The following is a 22,311-nucleotide window of genomic DNA, read 5'->3' as shown; positions in this document are numbered from 1 at the left end:
TCCTTCGTCGTCGATCTGAGACATGTTCCAAAGGAAGATTGTTCCAGCCCACCAGGCCCAAGTGGGTGAAAGAGCACCCTTCCACTTTAGCCAGCCACACCCTTGGAATCATAGCCAGATGTATATTGGTGGAACGCAAGAAACTGTCAGAGTTATAGTAGGAGATTCTTGTGAATAAGGAATCAGGCCATGAATGAAAGAGCGCTCTATGGATTAGCAGACAGGATGTTTTTTCATGGGGAACAGGTGCAAATTGTGCAGATGTGGGGTAATGTGCTCTCTTTCAGGTAGACCATAGCAAATCAGACCCGAAATGAAATGGAGATTTTTTTGCCATATGTAAAGTGTCTTCTTAATTCATCACGCAGAGTGTGCAAGTACATCAGTCTCTTTTTTATACCTCCTGGTGAACCTGCCAGGTGATGGTAAAATGGGAAAAAGTATTTATGCATTATTAACATACTATAAGCACAACACATGTTGCTACGTTTGTTTCACTACCTTAAGGTCAGGATGTATAGAAGAGTTTGTCTCAAGGTGAAGACGAGGGTGATATAAATGCATTTGAAATCTTTATAAGGTGTTTGGAACATGATTATCTTCCAAAAATCATTTTGAAATAAGAAAGCATGAAGCAGGTGAAACTGTGAAAAATTATACTGCTGAATTTCACAAATTATATAGCTTCTGTGCATTTGGGGCTAGTAATGAAGAGGTTGAGAAAACAATACTGTTTTGGGGAATTAACTTGATGTTTGAAAAAGTTGTGCACGGAATTAAGGTGAAATACAGAGCTAATTTGAAAAAGTCACAAAGAAAATGAGAAATATTCACATTCAGCGGAGAGAAGCAGTTAATATGGCGTAGGATACAAGGGACTGAACCTGTAAAACAGATTGAATTGGTCAGTCCAGTGGTGGTTATGAAGCCTTCCGGAGACATTATACTATGCACTGGTTTATGTCAAGTAAACAAAAGCATAATTGAAGACCAGTTGCTGAATATTAGTGACTTGCCAAAGGATGAAAGGGGCAGAAGATATATTTAGCACACTGGATATGACTTCTGCCCATAACCAAGCCAAACTGCAACTCAAATTAAAACATTTGACCTTGTTCATTGTTTCAGAAGATAGGTTTATATAATGCAGGAAGTTGTGTGGCGGGCTATCAGTGGCCTTATTTCTTCAAAGAACCATGCACAATTTTTTTTTAGGCTGTACCAGGTCTGTTGTTTTATTCTGATTACATTTGCTAGCAGGGGAAAGGAGTATGACATATTTAGGAGAGTCTTGGTGATTTCAAGGGATAAGACTAATGTAAATTTAAACTGCAGCCAATCACTTGATTGGGATATGAAATGTCATCAAGATATTTCGTCCAAAGAATTGTTGTAAAAGTCATTTCTCACCAACTCGTCACCTAGGAAAACAAGCATTTGCAATGCAATAGGTCTCGCATTTGCTAGAGTGTGCTATTGGCATTGCAAATGACAATGCCTTTTATTTATGGGTTTTTAAAGCCTGCAAGCGGTGCATAAACACGCCCTTTGTACTTGTAGTTGTTGCTCACAAAAAGGAAGGCTGGCAGTAACTGCGCCTCTTTTACTGCCAGCCTTGCTTCTCGTAAGCAAGGACTATAAAATTAATAAATAGATAAATAAATTAGTACTATAAGCACAAAGTGCATGTTTACGCTCAGCTTGCAGGTTTTCAAAACACATAAATAAAAGGCATTGTCATTTACAATGCAGTAGCTCACACTCTCGCAAATGCACGACGTATTGCATTGCAAATGCTTATAATACGGAGGATGGATTGTGATAAGAACGAACGACATTGAGGTCACCTGCTGAGAGCAAGGAGGTGGCTGAAGTACACAGAGTGCTTCAGTATTTGACCACATCAATGGAGAGCTGATGAAGTGCCAGGAGTTTCCACGGGCAGATAGACTTCCAAAGAGAGAGATGTGTACAACGATAGGTCCTCTGCAGAGTTCACACATTTGTATCATGGTCACCGATGGCAGCTCGGTGTAGACTGATTATGTGCTCTCTCATTGCAGAACGTAAAAAAGGCATCTACCATGAGGAGGCATGGATGCATTAGGAAGGGTGTGCAAGAGTAAGGAAGGTAAACCCAGGTGTTGTAGAATAGAGGGATGGTGTGAACGTGAATCGGAAAGAAGAAGAGGCCAGGTGTGCATGGCAGAAAAAAAGGGAAGGGGCCCGAAGAATGGGTGGACTACAAAAGACAGGCAGAAACGCACATAGGAAGGAGAAGAGCCAACTACACATCATAAAGGGGTTGGCGCAGGTGCAGCATTCTCCTTCCCCTCAGCTGGCAAATGACTGCGGCTCAAAGGCAGGCCTAAAATCCGGGCTGCGGGCAATTGGAGTATTTGGGGAGGGAAAAGTGGTGAGACCCCATTTAGTCGCTATCTTGTCTCTTATCTCAGGACAGCCTATTGGGGATGGCTATGTAGGCACTTTTTACGGTCTATTGTGTTTAGGGAGCCAGGCAAGATACCTCATGGGGAAGAAGGTCACGGCCCAGTCCAAGTGAAAGCAATGCTTCTCACTTTCGGGAGCTCTCAATTCAGAGAGATAGCGAAGGTGGGTCACCCAAAAATATTCGAGGTGGCTGGGACAGTCCAGGCCATCTCGGTCCCTGGGAAGCGTCAGCAAGGGACCTGGGGTGACTGCACCCCCAGATGAAGGTATGTCCCATCGGAGACGTAGAATGTCATCCTGGGGGATGGAAGAAGGCAAGGACTGGAACAGAGAGAGAATTTTCGGAAGGATGGACATTTTGACTGAATTGAGCCATCCCAGCCATGACACATCTTGTGGTTTCCAGAAATCTTCACAAATGGACTTGTGGAGCCCGAGCCAGTTAGCCTGTGCCCAAGAAGCTATGAATGGAGTAAGATTGAGGCAGAGGTAACGGATGGTTAGCAGGGCCATTGGAACGGAGCTTGGAAGTGTAGGGCAGGGAGGTCTGTCTTGGGTATCGTGAGATTCAGGAAATATTAACCTAAAGCCAGAGACACGCTCATAGGCTGTTAAGGTGAGGCCCACTGCGGGAAGTGAGGTAGATGGTTGGGTGAGGGTAAGAGGTCATCCGCAAACAGCCCAAGTTTATGAGAGCAGCTGCAAAAGAGGATGCCTGTGATGGACTCAGACTGCCGTATAGTGATGACCAGGGGTTCCACCACTAGAGCGAACAACAAGGTTGAAACCAGACATCCCTATTGAGTGCCTCTAGCCAGTCAGATTGGATCAGTTTGCTGGCCGTTTACCCGAATTGTGGCTGTAGAGGACCCATAGGGGGTCATCATACTGTTGATTATGCCCGGTCAAAGGCCAATCTTCCCGAGGACCGTCTGGAGGAAAGACCAGCTGACCCAGTTAAAAGGAATTATATTTCGCATAAGTTGTTGTCATTGTACAATCCAGAAATGAATAGTTTAGTTGAGAAACTGAACAAAATGTTGAAGGAGAGAATTGTTATGGGTGTTAATGAGGGAAAGGAAGGGAAAAAATGGTTAGAAGAATGTGTGATGTCGCACAGATTGACACGTCATAGCACTACAAGATAAGTTCTAGTTGAAGTACTTGTAGCAAGAAAACCTGATACAAGATTGTGCTCATGATGGATGGCATTGCAGGAAGTGTGGTGAGTAAACTGTTGAGGACAAGGGTGAAGACGTCAACAACAAAAAAGGAACTGGAGAGAAAATGTTTGAAGAGTGACTAAGGCAATTAAAGTGAATGACAGGGATTGAGTTTGCATTAAGTTACCATTAAAGTGTGTGAAAGGAGAGAGGCAGTAATCTAAGCCCATTTAGGTGAAAACAAGTGTTCTATAATGAATCAAGGATAGCAGATCGTGAGGTCTGGTGAAGAACGTGGAAAGCAACACTAAATGTTCTACTGTAGTCAGTTTCGACATCAATAATCTGCCATTGCTCATGCTAAGGAGAGGTTATGTTTATTAGGTGTCCAATTTAAATAGCTTCATCATCACAGTGGCATTAACACGATTTTTAGTTTCACAGCCTCTTTTAACAGACTTTAGACTGCCCCTTCAGTCAGCAAATAAAAGTTGCCTCTAAAGATCTAATCGAAGTTGACTATTACCCCGATTACCAGCCCATCATGCCAAGCAGCCCTATGACTCCCTGCTAAAGCTATGGGGTAGTGGAGAGAGTGAAACAGCTGAAAGAAACATGCAATGCCACTCATGTTCCATCTGAAGTTCGGTCCTTGACGTCACTTGTTTGTGGGTTGACAACAGGGAGGGCAAACATGGGACACCACAAAGCAGAAAAATCCAAATTACATTGAAAACTGTGGAAACAGATTATATGAAGGTACTAAGCAACATATTTAAAATTTACAGTAGCTTTAAGTTATGATGAGCATACAAGGTTTCCACCCTCAAGAACTGATGCAGAAGGCTTCTTTCTAAGCCATCTAATTTCTAGGGGTAACATTTCTTTAATGATGAGAGATCCTTCAAAACAGCGATATGATAAGGTTTACTTACTTTATATGTGAATGCCTTCCAAGGCAAATGTGCAACTGATTTCATCTGGAAAAATAATAATATATATTACAATAAGGTCTCAATGGTGTACAGTGTAAATTATTCTAGCAACAGGAATTAAAAACAAGAAAGATAATGTAAACAAAATGTAATACAGTATTCATAGTGTGGAAAATGTATTCTTTATCTTGCCATTCGCTACGCCATTTTGTGCTTCACCCTTCATCACTGACCTCCTCTCTGTATCACGAACGTTCAGGGGCTTCACTCATTCCTGCACGGATAACAACTCCCTGTTCGTGCCCTGGCCTGCCACAAACTGACCAACTCATGCTCAACCAGTAGGACAGGGAGTTTCCCAGATGCATATCATCTTCACCCTGTGCACTATGCCCTGCAGGGGCCCCACAGCTACCATCTGCGGACTTAAAAGATTGACCTCTGCTTGTTGTATAATTATGGTTTTCGTCTATGCCCTGCAGACGCCCAACAGCTATCACCTGCTGATTTTATCAGACTGACCACTGCTTGTTGAGTAAATTATTGTTTTTTCTTTGTTCTCCTTGCACGTACAGGGTGGGGATGAAGGGTATAATAAGATGCAGAACCAAAGTACTCAGCAGATTGCTCTCTCTCTCTCTCTCTCTCTCTCTCTCTCTCTCTCATGAGATTGTAATAAATATCTTTTCTCTCCGTGCTCCAATTTTGGTCTCATTTTGTATTCCAGATCCGTTGACGATAGGGTGACCCTGCACCTTTGGTGGTCTTCCAGGAGACCCCTAAATCCACAATAGTGCCAGTAACTGGCTAATGACAAAACTACAGTTTAAAACAAAAGAGATTTCTAAATAATAATATATGGTCGAGAGCACTGGACAGACTAAAGTCATTTTATTTTGCAATTAGACCTTTTCAACATATGTTTTCTACGTTTTAATCGCTTCAGTGCAGTGTACGACATGTTCATGTCCTCCGCAGTACCTAAACAGTGCAGAGGACAGGAACGTCTCTTCCTCTCACTGAAGCCTGAAAAGTCTTCTGGTGCTTCTGCTTTTTTAGGTTTTGCCTAGCGAACGCAGCGCATGCACTGCTTCACCTTGGCGAGACTATTGTTGTCGGTTTGGTGCGCGAAGGGAAACAAACCATGTGCGCGCACGGACACGCGCCCTTGCGTCTCCTCTCTGGCGTCTCCTCTGAAGGGAGACAGGAGATGGCACGCGTATGGACAGAAGATGTTTACTCCGTACACGTGCACATCTTCTGTCCCCGGCGTGAACACAGCGCGCGCATGGCGCGCTTTTCACTTTCCCTCAGGCTGGGTGCTTCTTTTTTTAATCGTTGGTTGCTAAGTCATTCATTGCGCAAGGGTTGGAAATCTACCCCCCCACCCCTGCCCACTTTAGAATTGTGGATAAACAAAATGGGCCAAGTAAAACAGCGGGAGGAGCGGTATGCACTAAATGCGGGCGCGCTTAAAAAATCCCGGGGTATCAGGGAGAATGCTAGGATTGAAGAACTTTAAAAGAAAAATCTTCTTTGCCTTTGATTTAAGCACCTTAAGACAAGCGATCCGTTTTTATTTGTATATTGTCTATGCACAGTTTTATTTTTTATGAAACAATGTGTACATTGTATGAAATAGCAATGAATTGAGTGAAGCCTGATTATTCGGCTTCCCCTGCATTCCGACACCCATGGATGCCCCGCCTTCATTTCGACCTCGCGGCTCTTTGGAGCGGCCATAGAAACGACCAACCATACCAATTGTTTCACCCTTGGCGCTTTGAAGCGCCGGAATCTACTTTAACCTAATATCATTTTGTTTCCTTCTGCCATCGTCCTTGTTCACTCTCATCTAAGTAATTATATTGTTACCAACGTATTTATTATCAGAAAACAGTACAAGGTAATAAGGTTGTACACCGGATAAGTAACTTGAATGGCTATATAAGTAGATGAGTGGTAGAGGTGACTATTGATGAATTGGAAAATCCGATTAAAGACGACTTCTTCCATTCCCCCCTCAGCGCTTCGATTCGCCTGTAGTTTTGAGTAAGTGATATGCAAGCAGCTTAAAACACCACCCACCCTTCCCTCTTAACCCCCCGCATCTTTAGCACTTTGAAACATCATTATAATAGCACAGGCAATAACCAACCAATCACTTGATATGTGACATTCTAGACCAGGTAGGCCCTCCCTCTTATCCATCATTGAGCCGAGTGCATGCGTAGGAGGGGCTGAGGTGAAGCTCGTCAGAAGTAAGCTGGTTCCTCTGTCTTGACCGTTAACATTTACACAGACGTGATTGATTACCCCGGGCAGCTTGTGCGATATGGAAACGGCATGGCACACAGACCATGGCAGTACCAAACAATATTTTTGGCTGGTAGTGTTTATCCAGAGGCGTGGGTAATTTAACATGAGTGCTGTTTTGTAAACCCACTGCTAGTCAAAAGAGACAGTTCCCGGCAAACTCCCATTCCTTGAAGAAGCAAAGGCTTTCTTTGAAGTCCCCACAATAACGTAATTTCTGCAGTTGTGTAGCATTCTTCTTTGTCCGTACCAAATCACGCGTATTCTTGCATCTCGGTGGTGGTGTGCAAACCTGTTCACAAAGCGTCTTGTTTATTTGGTTTGGTAAGGTGGAGCCTGGGTGATAAATTCCTTTGCCAGCTCTCGTAGAGACGCGCACACATGGCATTTGATGGCCAATAGGGACCACCGCTCCTGCCAGTCATGTCTGGGTTTTCACAATGCCGAAAATTTCTCCAGCCTTACTTGCTTGTTACTCCGGTTTTGGTGTAGATTATTTTAAAATTCTGACCATTTTATCTTTTTTCCCCCCGATTTGGAGGTTGTTTCACGGGTTAAACTCATCACCTTCGCTTTAACCTATTGAAGCTAAAAATCGGATGCTGTGATTACTTCAAAAGCAAAGAAATAAAGGAAAAAATTGATTTTCTTTCCTAATTCTTTACTGTTCAAGCAATTGCAGCCCCCACGCTTTAGCTTAACTTGTTCAAAGCTTAAGCGCGGGTGCCACCATTGTAACACCACTTTACATATAATTAAAAAAAATGGCAAAAAGGCTGCTGCATTTTCTTTCCCCTATTTGCTTACTTTTGTTACAATTGCGGCACTCACGCGTTGGCTGTCATCATCTTAAGCTGAAGCGTGGGTGCCGCGTTCGCTAAAAGAGAAATAGAAAAACAATTCTATTTATTTACTTTTTAATCAATCACGACACCCGTTCTTTAGCTTACGATGTTTACAGCTAAAGTATGAATGCCACAAAGGTCTCCCGTTTGCAAGAGTTTGTGGTATTGCAATTGTAAATTATGGTTTTCAAAAAGCATTTTTAATAAAAGGCATTGTCATTTATAATGCCAATACCTCAAAGTCTCGCAAATGCGAGACCTATTGCATTGCAAATGCTTTTTTTTTTTTTTTACTTTTGAGCTGTGGGGGAAAAGCTTCCCTCTGAGCTCAGGGGATTTTTTTTTTTTTTTTTAGATCCGTGATGTGCAACATGCCTTGTCCGCAGACGCCATCGATACTGAAAGTGAAAGCAGCCAGAACCTCTAGGATTTTGACTGCTTTTCTCTGTAACGGTGCTCTGAGGCATATCTCAGCCCTCGAGCACCAATCACCACAGGAGAGGTACCATTGGAAAGAGTCCCTTATCAAATGGTACCTATCATTAGCGGATACCTAATATATCACTGCAGGAGGGAGGTTCCAAAGCAGGGATCCACCCACAAGCCACAAGGAATTGTTTGAAGGGCAGAGCAGCCCCACAGTCATTGCCATGGACAAGTACTGCCGATGGGAGAACCTATTGGCAGGTGGACAGAAATCCCACTTGACATTTTTACATTTATTATTAAAAATTGAAGTGGTGAGTCTGACCATCCAGGTATCAAGCTGCACGTTAATTCCTAAAGGCCCCAATAGTCTTTCGGTACCCCTAAGAGGAAGACAGGAGGTTTTAGCCCCAATCGTCCCTACCCAGGGGGGTAAGATGCAGAAAGCCCCGTACACACCAGCGTAGCTGGCCTGATGAATCATTGCGCCTTGTTTCCCAACCCTAAAGTCTCAACTGCCTTTCTATTCCCCCCATGAGGCATAGTGGGTTACATATCCATAATCTACTGTCCTGTGGTTGAGCAGAAAGCCCGGTGGAAGCCAGGGACAGTATTTGGAAAGAAAATAAAACAGTGGTTTGGAGATAGGCTTGTATCGGCATTGGGCGATACCCCCACCATTAAAGCACCAACAGTCTTTCTGCTTTACCCCTGTCAGACCAGATGGGGCGATTTATTGGCAAAATTGGGTAAAATAAATAAGAGTGACACATTATCTCCTTGAACATTTAGGGGCAACCTGCACATAGTAGTGCACGTGAGCAAGTTTAAATACGAAATTAAAAAAACATGCGCAATAAATTGGGGCCTAACAAGTTTTGTACTTTATGTGTGGATGACATATTAAGCAGACCTCCTAGGATATTGCGGCATGGATTTGCAAATTTAGAGGGCACAAAAATGGAAATTTAACGGCACAAAAATGGAAATTTAGCAGCATTATTGTGGCACTTTATTTTACTCGTAATCATTCCTTTTCAGCCTTAAATCAATGTAAACTGATTTAGCAGGGTATTCCACTGTGAAACTGCCATGTTTAAGTGTCTGTGGCTCTACGGAAGCACAGCCCCAACTGCACTTCCTGAGAGGGGGCCCTATTTCTCCCTGGGGTGTACTAGCACCCATGTAAGCACCCCTGCCTTTGCCCCCCCATCTCTCTTACTTTGAGGATGCAGTAAAATACCACTAGGCCTACCCCCTCACCATTTTGAATCAGTCTTCCATTTTATATTTTGCCAAGGACTGCTCTGTCTGGAGCAGGGTAACATGTCCTGTGACCTCTTTAGGCCTTCCAAATGCAGAATAGAATGATCAACCCACATCTGGGCATACCCTTGGCCACTTAAGGCAAACATCGCAAACACAACAAGATGATGGGTGGAGTGCTGAAACTTTTCAACCACTCATCCCCAGTGGCTAGGTCCAAACTGGGCGGGCATAGTGAGCAAAAGAACGATGGATTCAACCCAGATCTCTTGACTGGGGGTGAGTGGTTGAAAAGTTTCAGCGCCCCGTCCATCATCTTGTTGATATAAGTGAATACCAACATTTACCTCTTTACAACAGTCCCCGCCCGTGTGAGTATAGTTACATTTAGGGGCAACCTGCACATAGTAGTGCATGAGGCATTGTGCAAGTTTAAATACGAAATAAAAAAAACATGCACAATAAATTGGGGCCTAACAAGTTTTGTACTTTATGTGTGGATGACATATTAAGCAGACCACCTAGGATATTGCGGCATGGATTTGCAAATTTAGAGGGCATAAAAATGGAAATTTAGCGGCACAAAAATTGAAATTTAGCAGCATTATTGTGGCACTTTATTTTACTCGTATTCATTCCTTTTCAGCCTTAAATCAATGTAAACTGATTTAGCAGGGTATTCCACTGTGAAACTGCCATGTTTAAGTGTCTGTGGCTCTACGGAAGCACAGCTCCAACTGCACTTCCTGAGAGGGGGCCCTATTTCTCCCTGGGGTGTACTAGCACCCATGTAAGCACCCCTGCCTTTGCACCCCCATCTCTCTTACTTTGAGGATGCAGTAAAATACCACTAGGCCTACCCCCTCACCATTTTGAATCAGTCTTCCATTTTATATTTTGCCAAGGACTGCTCTGTCTGGAGCAGGGTAACATGTCCTGTGACCTCTTTAGGCCTTCCAAATGCAGAATAGAATGATCAACCCACATCTGGGCATACCCTCGGCCACTTAAGGCAAACATCGCAAACACAACAAGATGATGGGTGGAGTGCTGAAACTTTTCAACCACTCATCCCCAGTGGCTAGGTCCAAACTGGGCGGGCATAGTGAGCAAAAGAACGATGGATTCAACCCAGATCTCTTGACTGGGGGTGAGTGGTTGAAAAGTTTCAGCGCCCCGTCCATCATCTTGTTGATATAAGTGAATACCAACATTTACCTCTTTACAGCAGTCCCCGCCCGTGTGAGTATAGTTACATTTAGGGGCAACCTGCACATAGTAGTGCATGAGGCATTGTGCAAGTTTAAATATGAAATAAAAAAAACATCCACAATAAATTGGGGCCTAACAAGTTTAGTACTTTATGTGTGGATGACATATTAAGCAGACCACCTAGGATATTGCGGCATGGATTTGCAAATTTAGAGGGCATAAAAATGGAAATTTAGCGGCACAAAAATTGAAATTTAGCAGCATTATTGTGGCACTTTATTTTACTCGTAATCATTCCTTTTCAGCCTTAAATCAATGTAAACTGATTTAGCAGGGTATTCCACTGTGAAACTGCCATGTTTAAGTGTCTGTGGCTCTACGGAAGCACAACTCCAATCTGCACCTCCTAGAGGGGGTCCTATTTCTCCCTGGGTGTACTAGCACCCATGTATGCACCCCTCCCGTTGCACCCCCCATCTCTCTTACTTTGAGGATGCAGTAAAATACCACTAGGCCTACCCCCCTCACCATTTTGCCTCAGTCTTCCATTTTAGATTTTGCCAAGGACTGCTCTGTCTGGAGCAGGTTAACATGTCCTGTGACTTCTTTAGGCCTTCCAAATGCAGAATAGAATGATCAACCCACATCTGGGCATACCCTTGGCCACTTAAGGCAAATATAGCAAACACAACAAGATGATGGGTGGAGTGCTGAAACTTTTCAACCACTCGCCCCCAGTGGCTAGGTCCAAACTGGGCTGGCATAGTGAGCAAAAGAACGATGGATTCAACCCAGATATCTTGACTGGGGGTGAGTGGTTGAAAAGTTTTAGCGCCCCGTCCATCATCTTGTTGATTTAAGTGAATACCAACATTTACTTTTGACAGCAGTCCCCGTCCGTGTGAGTATAGTTACAGCTTTTAAAAAATATATATGTTGGCATTCAGTGAATGAGATTGCAGTGCAGGAGGCCTGCTGTCCTTCACATGCCTGCATCCCTGCCTTTGCAGTAATTGGCAGGAGTCACAATCGAACCCTGCCTCAAACATATTAGGCAGGAGTTTTTGCAATTCTGTGCAAATGGTGGTTTTGCGCTGCGGTCAAATAGTATATCAGTAGCAAAGCAAAACCCAATTAGGGAAGCAAAGCAGTTACTCAAAAAAATATCAGCTGCTTAGAGAATACAACCATCGTAAATCGGGGCCTTAAATAGTTCATGATAGGTTGGTAAATATAGGGTGTTTAACTCGTGAAACAATCAAAGATGTTAGTAGATTAGGGTATGTTATTTCAAGTGCCCTGTTTAACGTCTGAGTTATCCAGGTGTGTAGTTACTACTGGAGAAGCATTGGTGTCCTATCATTTCAGTGGTCATGACGTTTAGCTTTCACACCCTTGATTTTACATTATTATACTGCTCTCTATACCAGGCTTCCTACTAAACATATAGAAAAGAAGCATCTGGTCCAGAACTTGGTAGTGCCTATGATTTGCAGGCATTAAGGCAGAGACCACTTGTCCCAGGTGTTTGAAATTCTGCACTAGCCTCAAGTAGGCAGTAGAATCCCACTTTAAGGTAAAACACATACCATACCATAGCAGACTTAAGCAATTTATACTACTACATTTCAGTTTTTAAATTTGGAGTGAGGAGCTATTAGAAATGTCTTAAAGATGCTAGACGTATGACTTCATGGTTATTCATTGCGCTGTTTCTGGCCAGCTCTCTGTCTTGAACAGGCTCCTGCCCTCTCCTTAAACCCACCATGGATAGCATGTTAGTGAATTTTCCATTGGTATAAAAGTCACTTGGGGTCAGAAAATTCACTAAATTCGGAAATGTTAACCCAGAATCTAGTTTTTGTGGTCATTAGTTACATTTACTAACACAAAACACTTTGCAAATTAAGGTCTATCATATTCTAGACTCAAAGTCTAAGCAAATTTCCATAACGTAGCTTGCTTTCCTGGGCAATACATTAAGTATCAAACACGAATCAAGAGACGAAAGTTACAGTGGAAAGGAATCATACTGTCTTGTTGAAAAGATAACACAAATAAATGTAGAACGTAGCAAAAGTGATTGTCATCGATGCTGTCAAGAATGATGGACTGCCAATTTGGCAGGCACTTTTGTAAAAATCGTGGCATTTTTACAAAAGGGCCGATTTCGCAAGCACTTTTGTAAAAATCCCGGCATTTTTACAAAAGTGCCAATTTCGCGGCAAATCGCAAAATCCTGGAGGGTCTGATTAAGATGAACCTGGATCCATGTGCAGCATGTGGCCCACGCGGTACAAAAGGGGGAGGTGATGGACGGAGCATCTGAACCAATCAAACACTCACACCCAGTCAAAAGATCTGGGTTTGATCCATCACCGTTCTTTAGCCCACTCTGCCACCCCAGTTCAGACATGGCTATATGCAAATCAGTCTGACCCTGTGCCTCATGGGAACAGTCCAGCCCGAACTGCCAACAAAGGGGATAAGAGTAGGCAGAGCGGTTTCATTACAGCCCCTCCGGTCCCGCTGGGAAACAGACGCAGGGAATCCAAAAGCTCACCTAGCCCCACTAAGGGCAGTGCTAAACATGGCCGCTCGACTTATATCTAGAGTGAAAAGATTTGATCACATCACTCCAGCTCTCAACTGGCTTTCCTTGGAACGGTGGTGTATTAACAAGCTGGCCTGCATCACACACAAAACCCTTCGCTCTCCGGCCCCCAACTACCTGAACAACAAACTGGCAAGAGCAGGTCAATCCAGAACGCGGAGAAGCTCCAACTCACTCCTTATCCCTCCGAAACTGAAAAAGAAAACCACCCAATACCGATCATTTTCTGGCAATGCTCCCAGGATGTGGAACGCTCTCCCTAGAGTCCTCAGATGCAACCCCTCCTCCTGTTTCAAAAGGGACCTGAAACTCCATCTCCTTAACAAATACTTTCCTGACCAACGTCAACTAACCTAGACTTCAATACCCGAGTTGACTCCTCTCTCTCTTGACATTCAAGCATAGTTGGTGACTGGACTGTGTTAACCACCTTTGTTTGTTTTTCTCTCCCTCCGCTGCACTGTTTATTTATTTTTCATGCTGTATTTTTTTTTAATCTCTGTTTTGCTTTTTTACTGCCTTCCTACTATGTAATGCAATTTCTTTCTGTTTTTACAGTGTGTATGTAGAGCGCTCTGATGCCTACAGGTCGAGTTAGAGCTATATAAAACTTTTTTTTTTTTAAATGTTGTGCTGAGATTATATCTTCCCAATTTACTCTGAAAAAGTGGAATCACAATTAGATTTCTTTGATTGCATTTTTCTTGTATATTTCGATAGGGGTCTCTAAGAAGAGATTTAATATAAGAGTCTAATCTTCCCACAACAGAGATGTGAAGGTCTTTAGATACTTCTGGGAACTGTGAAAGCCTCTGGCGAGGAGTGAGTCTATTTTGTATTGAGAGCTATTATTGATGGGCAGTCACATCCAGATGTAGACTGTGGTGTGAAGACTGTGTCAATTTTGAAGTCAATCAATCAATCAAGACATTTGTAAAGCGCGCTACTCACCGTAAGGGTCTCAAGGCGCTGGGGGGGGGGCTGCTACTGCTCGAACAGCCAGGTCTTGAGTAGCCTAATGAAGGTTAGTAGGTCTTCGGTCCTACTAACCTTCAGGAGGCTACTCAAGACCTGGTTGATCGTCTGTCCTTTCAATTTCGCGGGGTGAATGGATAATCAGTTGGAGCCCACCAATCAACTTGCTTAAAGGTCCTAGTGGTCCTTGCATGGCTGCAGTGGCAACAGTTATGTGATCAACCCTCCAAGAATAACCTTTTTAAGTGGAGACCCATGGAATACCTACTGTGTACTGCAGTGATTACAGTAAGAAGATGGGGTATACAGAGAGTGAATCTGTGGAATGCGTCCTAGAAATGTACTCTTGAAGAACTTAGGGAAGACGTTTTTAATTTGAGTAGAGAGAGTGTCTAAGGGAGGGAGTGAGGAAAGGATAAGGATTTCTGTTAGAAATGGGGGTCTCTCGTTGGAAAGGATTTGCACCTTTGTCCAAGTACCGGCCCTTCTTCCTAGTCAGGATAAGGGAGTTATACTCCTAAAATAACCCCTGCTCACCCCCTTGGTAGCTTGGCACGGGCAGTCAGGCTTATCTTAGAGGCAGTGTGTAAAGCATTTGCACATAACCAACAGTAATACAGTGTAAGCACTACAAAAGGACATCACACCAGTTTAGAAAAATATCCAATATTTTATATACTCAAAACAAGACCACAATACTTAAAAATCTTCAGTTATCAAATTAACCTTGAAAAACAGTTCTTTGAAGTCGATAGCTCCCTCTGGGGCTATCACGGCGCCATGAACAAACAAATCAAAACAGTTTTGGCTGACCGCGGCGTCGCGGGCTAGCTATGGTGGCGGGAAAACCCGCAAAACAGTACCTTTAGAAATGCAGGGCGTCGGCGAACTGTTGTTGAGCTTCCAAAAGCACGGCGTCCTATATGGGCCTAGAACGCCCAGTGTTTGTGGCCCGGGGCTGCCCCAGAAAGCACTACAAAATTTGGAAGAGGTGGGCGGACTATAGGGGGCTGAGGCTGGAGCCGCCAATACAACGGGATGCACATGAGCGTGGGTGGGAGTGTATTGCCTTTTTTGTATTCACACAAACTAATCTACCAGATACGGATGGACATCGTGAACGGGGCTAGGGAGGGACCCGGGCGGGGGTAGTTCTTATGGGGTGAGGGGAATAAAGACTGTTCAATTATTGTGATTGATATTACCCTATGTATTGATTGCTTTCATTTGTATTTTGATCTAATGCTCACAGCCCCTCCGGTGTTCGGAGTACTGTGGATTTCTTGCAATCTTACTTCATCCTACAATAAAAATCTGTTCTGAAAAAAAAAAAGCACGGCGGCCGCAGGCGTCTGTTGCGGAGGTCGATGCAGGAGTCGTCGGACCCTTGAAGTCACACGCGTTGCAGATCGAATTTCTCATGGTTGAAGTCAGGAGTGCTGGCATCAGAAGGCATCGGGTGCTGCAGTGCAAAGTGTAGAGGTGCGGCGTGAGGTGCCTTCAGGTCTCAGTGTGAGCAGCTGCTCAGTAGCGGTATCAAATAGCGTTGTCAGTGATACCAGGGTTGCGATGCGAGGTGGGGCAATGCTCGTCACAGTGCTGGAAGGTCACAGTCCAGGTGCAAGCAGCAGCGGCATCGTTATTGTAGCGATGTTGTAGGCTGACGAACTGGAGTCAAATGGGGCCAAGACTGCGGTGCAGGATGACGGCGATGCGTCGTGTAACCTTATAAGCTATGCCCTCGAACCACTGTGCAATCAGCGGTTTTGCTTTTGGCGTGGAGAGGCGGCGTCGTCGGGGATACCAAGGCGGCGTTGTGAAGCGAGTTGGAACAGAGTGGGGTGCCAAAAGGTAGGGGGTGCGAGCAGCGGCTCGGTGGCGTCGTCAGCAGGCTTCGTCAGTGGGACCAGAGTTGCGGTGCAGCGTTGCCCTCTACGGTGCCTTCAGGACACGGAGTCGGCAGAGGCGTGGTAGACGGCATCGGGTTGCTTTTTTTATGTTGCAGCACAAAACACAAAGTTCCCAGTGACGAGGGCAGAAGAACTTGAAGTCTTTGCTGCTCCTGAGACTTCTTGAGCAGAGGGCGAGCTTTACCTCAAGCCCTTGGAGAAACTCACAAGAATAGATTGCAGAAAGTCCAGTCCTTTCACTGCCCAAGACAGAAGCAGCCACTGCAGGCCAACACAGCAGAGCACTCAGTAAAGTGGTAGTTCCTCCTCACAGTTTCTCCAGCTCTTATTCTTGACAGTCTTCTTGGTCCAAAATAGTTCTAAAGTTCAGGGGTCTGGGCCCCACTTTTTAAAGCACAAAATTCTTTGTCCTCTCAGGCAGAGAGTGTCTGTGCCCAGCCAGAACCTATTCTGTCCTCTCTGGTGTAGCTTCCTGGCAGGAGATAGAGACGGCATTGTCAGAGGCAGACCAGGCCCATTCAGGTGAAAGGAAATCTCCTCTCCCTACTCTAAATGCAGCCCAGGTATATTCAGACCTTTCCTGACCCACCTAGACTATCTGTAGCCACTGCTCCTTCCCAGCCCCTGTCCTTCAAAACCCAAACAGTCAACCCACAAACCCAGGAGAGGCCTACTGGATGGCTGAGCAAGAAAATACCTACTTTCTAAAAGTGGTATTTTGAAACACAGAATGTAAAAATCACCTTTACTAAAAGATGCATCTTTAGATTCTGAGTTGAGGCATACTAAACTTTATTTTTCTACCTAGTTCCCAGGGCCAGTTCTGTTTATAAGATGTTATAAACAAACTCCCAATTCTGTCTTATGGGAACAGGTAGCCTTGCAATAGTGGAAACGAAATTGGCAGTAATTCACTATCAGGATATGCCACACACACTAGGGTATGTCCAACCTTTCACATACACTGCACCCTGCCCACAGGGGTACCTTTGGCCTACCTCAGGGGTGACTGACATGTAAGAAAAGGGAAGGTTAGGGCCTAGCAAGTGGGTACACTTGCCTAGTTGACATGGCAGTCCTTGACTGCACACAGGCTCTACAATGGCAGGCCTGAGTTACATTTACAGGCTGTTTATGTGGGGTGCAAAATCCAGTGCTGCAGCCCACTAACAGCATTTGATTTACAGGCCCTGGCACACTCAGTGCACTTTACTAGGGACTGGCAAGCAAGTCAAATACGGCAATCATTGAAACACCAATCCATAACACAGTTTACCACAGGCGCACTTGCACTTTAAAACTAATCAACAGTGAGAAAGTGTGCAGAGACACTAAGTCAGCAAAAACAGAGTCGGGAGGTCAGAAAGCAAGAACTCCGGGAAAACACGCCAAAAGATGCCAAGTCTAACAACGTCCCCTCCAGCTGAAAGTCAGGAGATCTACCCAGCCTCCTGGGAATTCTCTTCACTAAGGGGGAAGAACCTGGGCAGACCATCTGCGTTGACGTGTTCTGTGCAAGGGCGGTGTTCCACGTAAAGTCCATTTCTTGTAGGGAGATGGACCACCTCAACAGTCTTGGATTCTCACCCCTCATTTGCATCAACCATTTGAGGGGCCTGTGGTCTGTCTGAACCTGGAAGTGAGTCCAAAGCAGGTAGGGCCTCAGCTTCTTCAGTGCCCAGATCACAGCAAAAAATCCATTTCTATGGCACTCCACCTCTGTTCCCTGGGGAGTAGTCTCCTGCTAAGGAAAACTACAGGCTGGTCTAGGCCCTCTTCGTTCAGTTGTAAGAGCACCACTCACACACCAGGCTCTGAAGCGTTGATCTGCACGATGATTTCCTTGGAGAAGTCGGGTGCCATGAGCACGGGCGCCGTGCACAAGGCAGCCCTCAGGGCATCAAAAGCTTTCTGGCAACACTCACTCCAGATCACTTTCTTGGGCTACTTCCTGGAAGTCAGCTTTATTAAGGGGGCAACAATGGTACCATAGCCCTTAACAAACCTCCTGTAGTAACCAGTGAGACCTAAAAAGGCTCTCACCTCTGTCTGAGTCTTGGGGGTGTTCCAAGTCAGAATGGTGTCAATCTTGGGTTGTAGGGCCACCACCTGGCCGTTTCTTAACTGGTGTCCCAAGTATACCACAGAACCCTGCCTGATCTGGCACTTACTGGCCTTGATTGTGAGGCCTGCCCTCTGCAGTACCCTCAACACTTCACTGAGGTACTGCAAGTGTTCTTCCCAGCTGGAACTGAACATTGCATTGTCATCCAGGTATGGAGCACTGAAATACTCCAGTCCAGCATATACCTGGGTGACCAACCTCTGAAAGATGGTAGGAACAGTCGTCAACCCAAAGGGCATCACTCAGAACTGGTAATGTCCTTCTTTGGTTGAGAATGCTGACCTCTCCTTGGCCTCATCGGTTAAGGCAATCTGCCAGTACCCAGAGATTAAATCAAATGTGCCGAGGAACCTGGCAGCTTCCAACCGATCAATGAACTCATCAGCACTGGGGTTGGGTTGCACGTCAGTACTGGTGACGGCATTGAGCCCACGGTAGTCCACACAAAACCGCAGTTTTGGAGTGGCACCAGGTGCAGCAGCCTTTGGGACCAAGACCACTGGGCTGGCCCAAGGACTGTTGGAGGGCTCGGTCACCCCTAAAACCAACATCTTAGAGACCTCCTCTTTGATGCTGGCCCTGACCTGGTCAGTCAAACTGTATACCTTGTGTTTTAGAGGAGGGCTGTCACCAGAGTCCATGTCATGGGTATACCAGTGACTAACACCTGGGGTCAGATAGAACAGTGGGGCAAATTGTCCCAACAACTGGTCACAGCCGCTCCGCTGCTCTGGAGTCAGTGTAGGGGAGAGGATAACACCTTCCACTGACCCATTGTGCTCCTTGGCGGAAAGGAGGTCAGGGAGAGGTTTACTCTCCTCTTCCACCCCATCATCTGTCGCCAAGAGCATGCTCACTTCAGACCTCTTAAAGTGGGGCTTGAGGTGGTTCACGTGCAGGACCCTCAAAGGGTTCCTGGGGTACCGCAAATCCGCCAGATAAGTGACATCACTTTTGCGCTCCACACCTCAAACGTCCCATTCCATTTGTCCTGCAAGGTACAAGGTTCCACTGGGACCATGACCCACACTTTTTGCCCAGGTTGAAATGCGACCAGAGTGACATTCTGGTCATACCACTTCTTCATTTCCTCCAGGCTTGCTTCTAGGTTCGCCTGGGTGAGTTTCCTGAAGCGGGCAGTTTGGTTTCTGTAGGCCAGCATGTAACTAAACACATACACAGGGATGTCATATACTTGGATATGAAAGTGGTCTCCCTGTCAGAAGCCACCTCTCTGGGGAACCCCATGCCGGAAAAGATCCCCATTAATGCCTGGCCCACCACTGGCGCCGTCGTTGTCCTGAGAGGGATTGCCTCCGGGTACAGGGTGACATGGTCGACCAGGATGTCCCTGTTGCCCATGGCTGTCTTGGGATCCAGTGGCCCCAAAATGTCCATGTCTACCCTTTCATAGGGTGTTCCAACAACTAGAAAAGGTTGGAGAGGAGCTTTGGCCTTCCTCCCACTCTTACCACTTGCCTGGCAAGTTTGGCAAGACCTACAATGTCCATCCGACTGCCTTCGTATTTGGGGCCAGAAGAAGTGGGTGAAAAGCCTGTCAACGGTCTTGCCCCTCCACAAATGTCCTGCCAAAAGCACATCATAAGCCAGACCCAGTAGGAAGGTCCTGAAGTGCTGGGGTACCTCCAGCACATAGGCAGACCCAGGCTCAGTAACCTTGGGCTCACAATACAGGGGACCATTCTACCAGTAGATCCAATGTGATCTAGACTGATCACCAGCTGCTTGGTCTGCAGCCTGCCGCCGCAGACCCTCCAGAGAAGGGCACTCTATCTGCTCGCTGCAGAATTCTACCCTGGTGGGACCCCCTTCTTGCTGCCAATGGGTCAACTCAGAGATGTCCCCCAGTTCAGCTATCTGTTACCCTGTAGGCATCGGGCGTCCCCATCAAGGTCAGCCTACTCCTGGTCCATGGGAACTTCAGGGGCCAGTTTCCCATGCCCCCTTCCCTTTCTCTTGGCAGGGACCTGGGCCACTGTTTCAGGCTCCAGGGCCTTCTGATCACCCTTTCTGGCCGCCATTGACCGAGTGGACACGCATACCCACTCTGGCAACCCAAGCATCTCCAAGTGAGACCTGAGTTTAACATCCTTCCACATGGACCTCTCCAGGTCGTTACCTAGCAGACAATCTACAGACATGGTAGGGCTCACAACTACCCCCAAGGGACCGGAGACCCCCCCCCCATTCAAAGGGAACCTGTACCAACATACACTGGCGCTCCGAGTTGTCTACAGCAACTACTTGGTGGAATGTCCCGGGGACTACTTGCTCCTCAGAGACCAGGTGACACCGGACTGAGGTCACACTGGCTCCAGTATCTCCGAGAGCCTCTACCCTTTTCCCATTGATGGTCACCCAAGTGCTGTATTTCTTTGTGCTAGGGGCACATGGTTTCCTGGGACCATCTCACTTTCCCCTAGTGAGACCAGGGCCATTTCTTCGGGATCCCCACCCTCCTTTGGGCACCCCTCCTCCCCAAGCGCTACACTAGCCAACACCTTGGACTGCCCACCGGTGGGTGGTTGTACCCTCTTGGGACACTTGGGGTCCCCCTTCAACTGACCCTCTGATCACATGCAAAACACTTGGGGTGCCGGTGTCAGCAGGCTTTCCTGAAGAGACCACTTCTATCTTCTCTCCTGGGAGATGGGAACCTTTACACTGGGTGTTAGTTTGGGGCCCTTTAGAGAACTCCTAACCATTGCCCTTGTCCTCCCCACTTTTCTGCTGGAGACCCTACCTACCTTTGGCTGAGTCTACCCCAAACGTTTTCATGTGGATCCGGGTACTCACCCAGCAGTCCACCTCCACAGTAAGCTGACTGACCCCAGGAAGCTTGCAATCAACCAAGTGCTAAAGACACACAATTGATGAATGGAATGCAGAACAAATCAAAACATTCACCCCCAGTCAAGAGATCTGGGTTGAATCCATCATTCTTTTTTTTCTCACCATGCCACCCCAGTTTATACCAGGCCACATGCAAATCAGTCTTGACCCTGTGCCTCATAGGAACGGTCCAGCCCGAACTGTCAAGCCAGGTTCTCCCTGGACCGGAAACAAGCATCCTTTGGACCGGAAACAAGCATCCTTAGGACCGGTTTCAAGATTTTGGATGATGGTGCTTTTGGCTAATGCCAAAGAAGCATTTGAAAGATTAGACAAATCTCTAATTGAATTTAATACGACTAATTTGAATTGTAAAATTGAGAAACTTGCCCGTGATATCAGACTGTATGATAAGAAATCTACATATCCTTACACCATGACTGATTATTACAAACAGGATAATCAGGGTCACTTCATAAATAGTGGGAGACGGTGGGGTCGTAAATATCAGACTTTTTCAGACTCATCATACAGCAGTGGTGAATGTGATCACGAACAGGACCACCCCGGCACAAGTAGACAACCAACATATTCTGGTCCAGGTTATCAAGGCGATACGTTTCAAGGATCGCATTCTTCCAATCTAACTACGGTGCCTTTTTAGGCAACAGACGGCAAGCTCCTAGAGGGGGTGGACCTCCCCAGGGATGGCTAGAGGACAGAGGACACAACAGGGATTGGAACAGGGGGCGGAGAGGGGTGAAATTCTACCCCCAGACACACAGGGAGATATCCACCACGAGACAAACACACAGGTGGTAGCTGAACCCATCAACCCTATTGCCTGGCCTCAGATACAGACTATAACACTAGCGAATAATGGAGTTTGTGTAACCAGTAACCCCATTATTAATCTCTCCAATTACGAACTTACATCTAGTGAAATATCGGTCCTTTCAAAGGGGCTAAGTTTTGTACCTACTGCTCCTTGCAGTAGTTTTGATACCAAAATTGAACTTCATCGATTCTTTAGAAAAGTATGATTGAGACACTTTTTCTTCAAGAATCCTAACCCTTCTTATGAGAGGAGAAGTCCAGCTACACCACTGAGGCTGCCCTCCACGTGTATTCCACCAACGCACCAGATGTCTTATAAGAGTATTGCCTTTGAACAAGTTGTGCTTAGAGATGTGTTACAGTTGTTCGAAACCTCTAAATAC

General features: G+C 45.7%; 1 protein-coding gene across 1 annotated transcript in view; it reads right to left on the bottom strand.

Annotated features, from left to right (window-relative positions):
- CLPTM1L (CLPTM1 like) overlaps positions 1–22,311 on the bottom strand; it is a 1,937,019-nt gene that overhangs the window by 324,480 nt on the left and 1,590,228 nt on the right. The window contains exon 15 of the mRNA XM_078687677.1: positions 4,550–4,594. Coding sequence (XP_078543803.1) covers positions 4,550–4,594 — 45 coding nt within the window. The remainder of the gene's footprint in view (positions 1–4,549; positions 4,595–22,311) is intronic.

The sequence above is a fragment of the Lissotriton helveticus genome, chromosome 4_1 (genome assembly GCF_964261635.1).
Source record: "Lissotriton helveticus chromosome 4_1, aLisHel1.1, whole genome shotgun sequence".
Classification (NCBI taxonomy): domain Eukaryota; kingdom Metazoa; phylum Chordata; class Amphibia; order Caudata; family Salamandridae; genus Lissotriton; species Lissotriton helveticus.
This window is presented reverse-complemented; position numbering and strand designations above follow the sequence as displayed.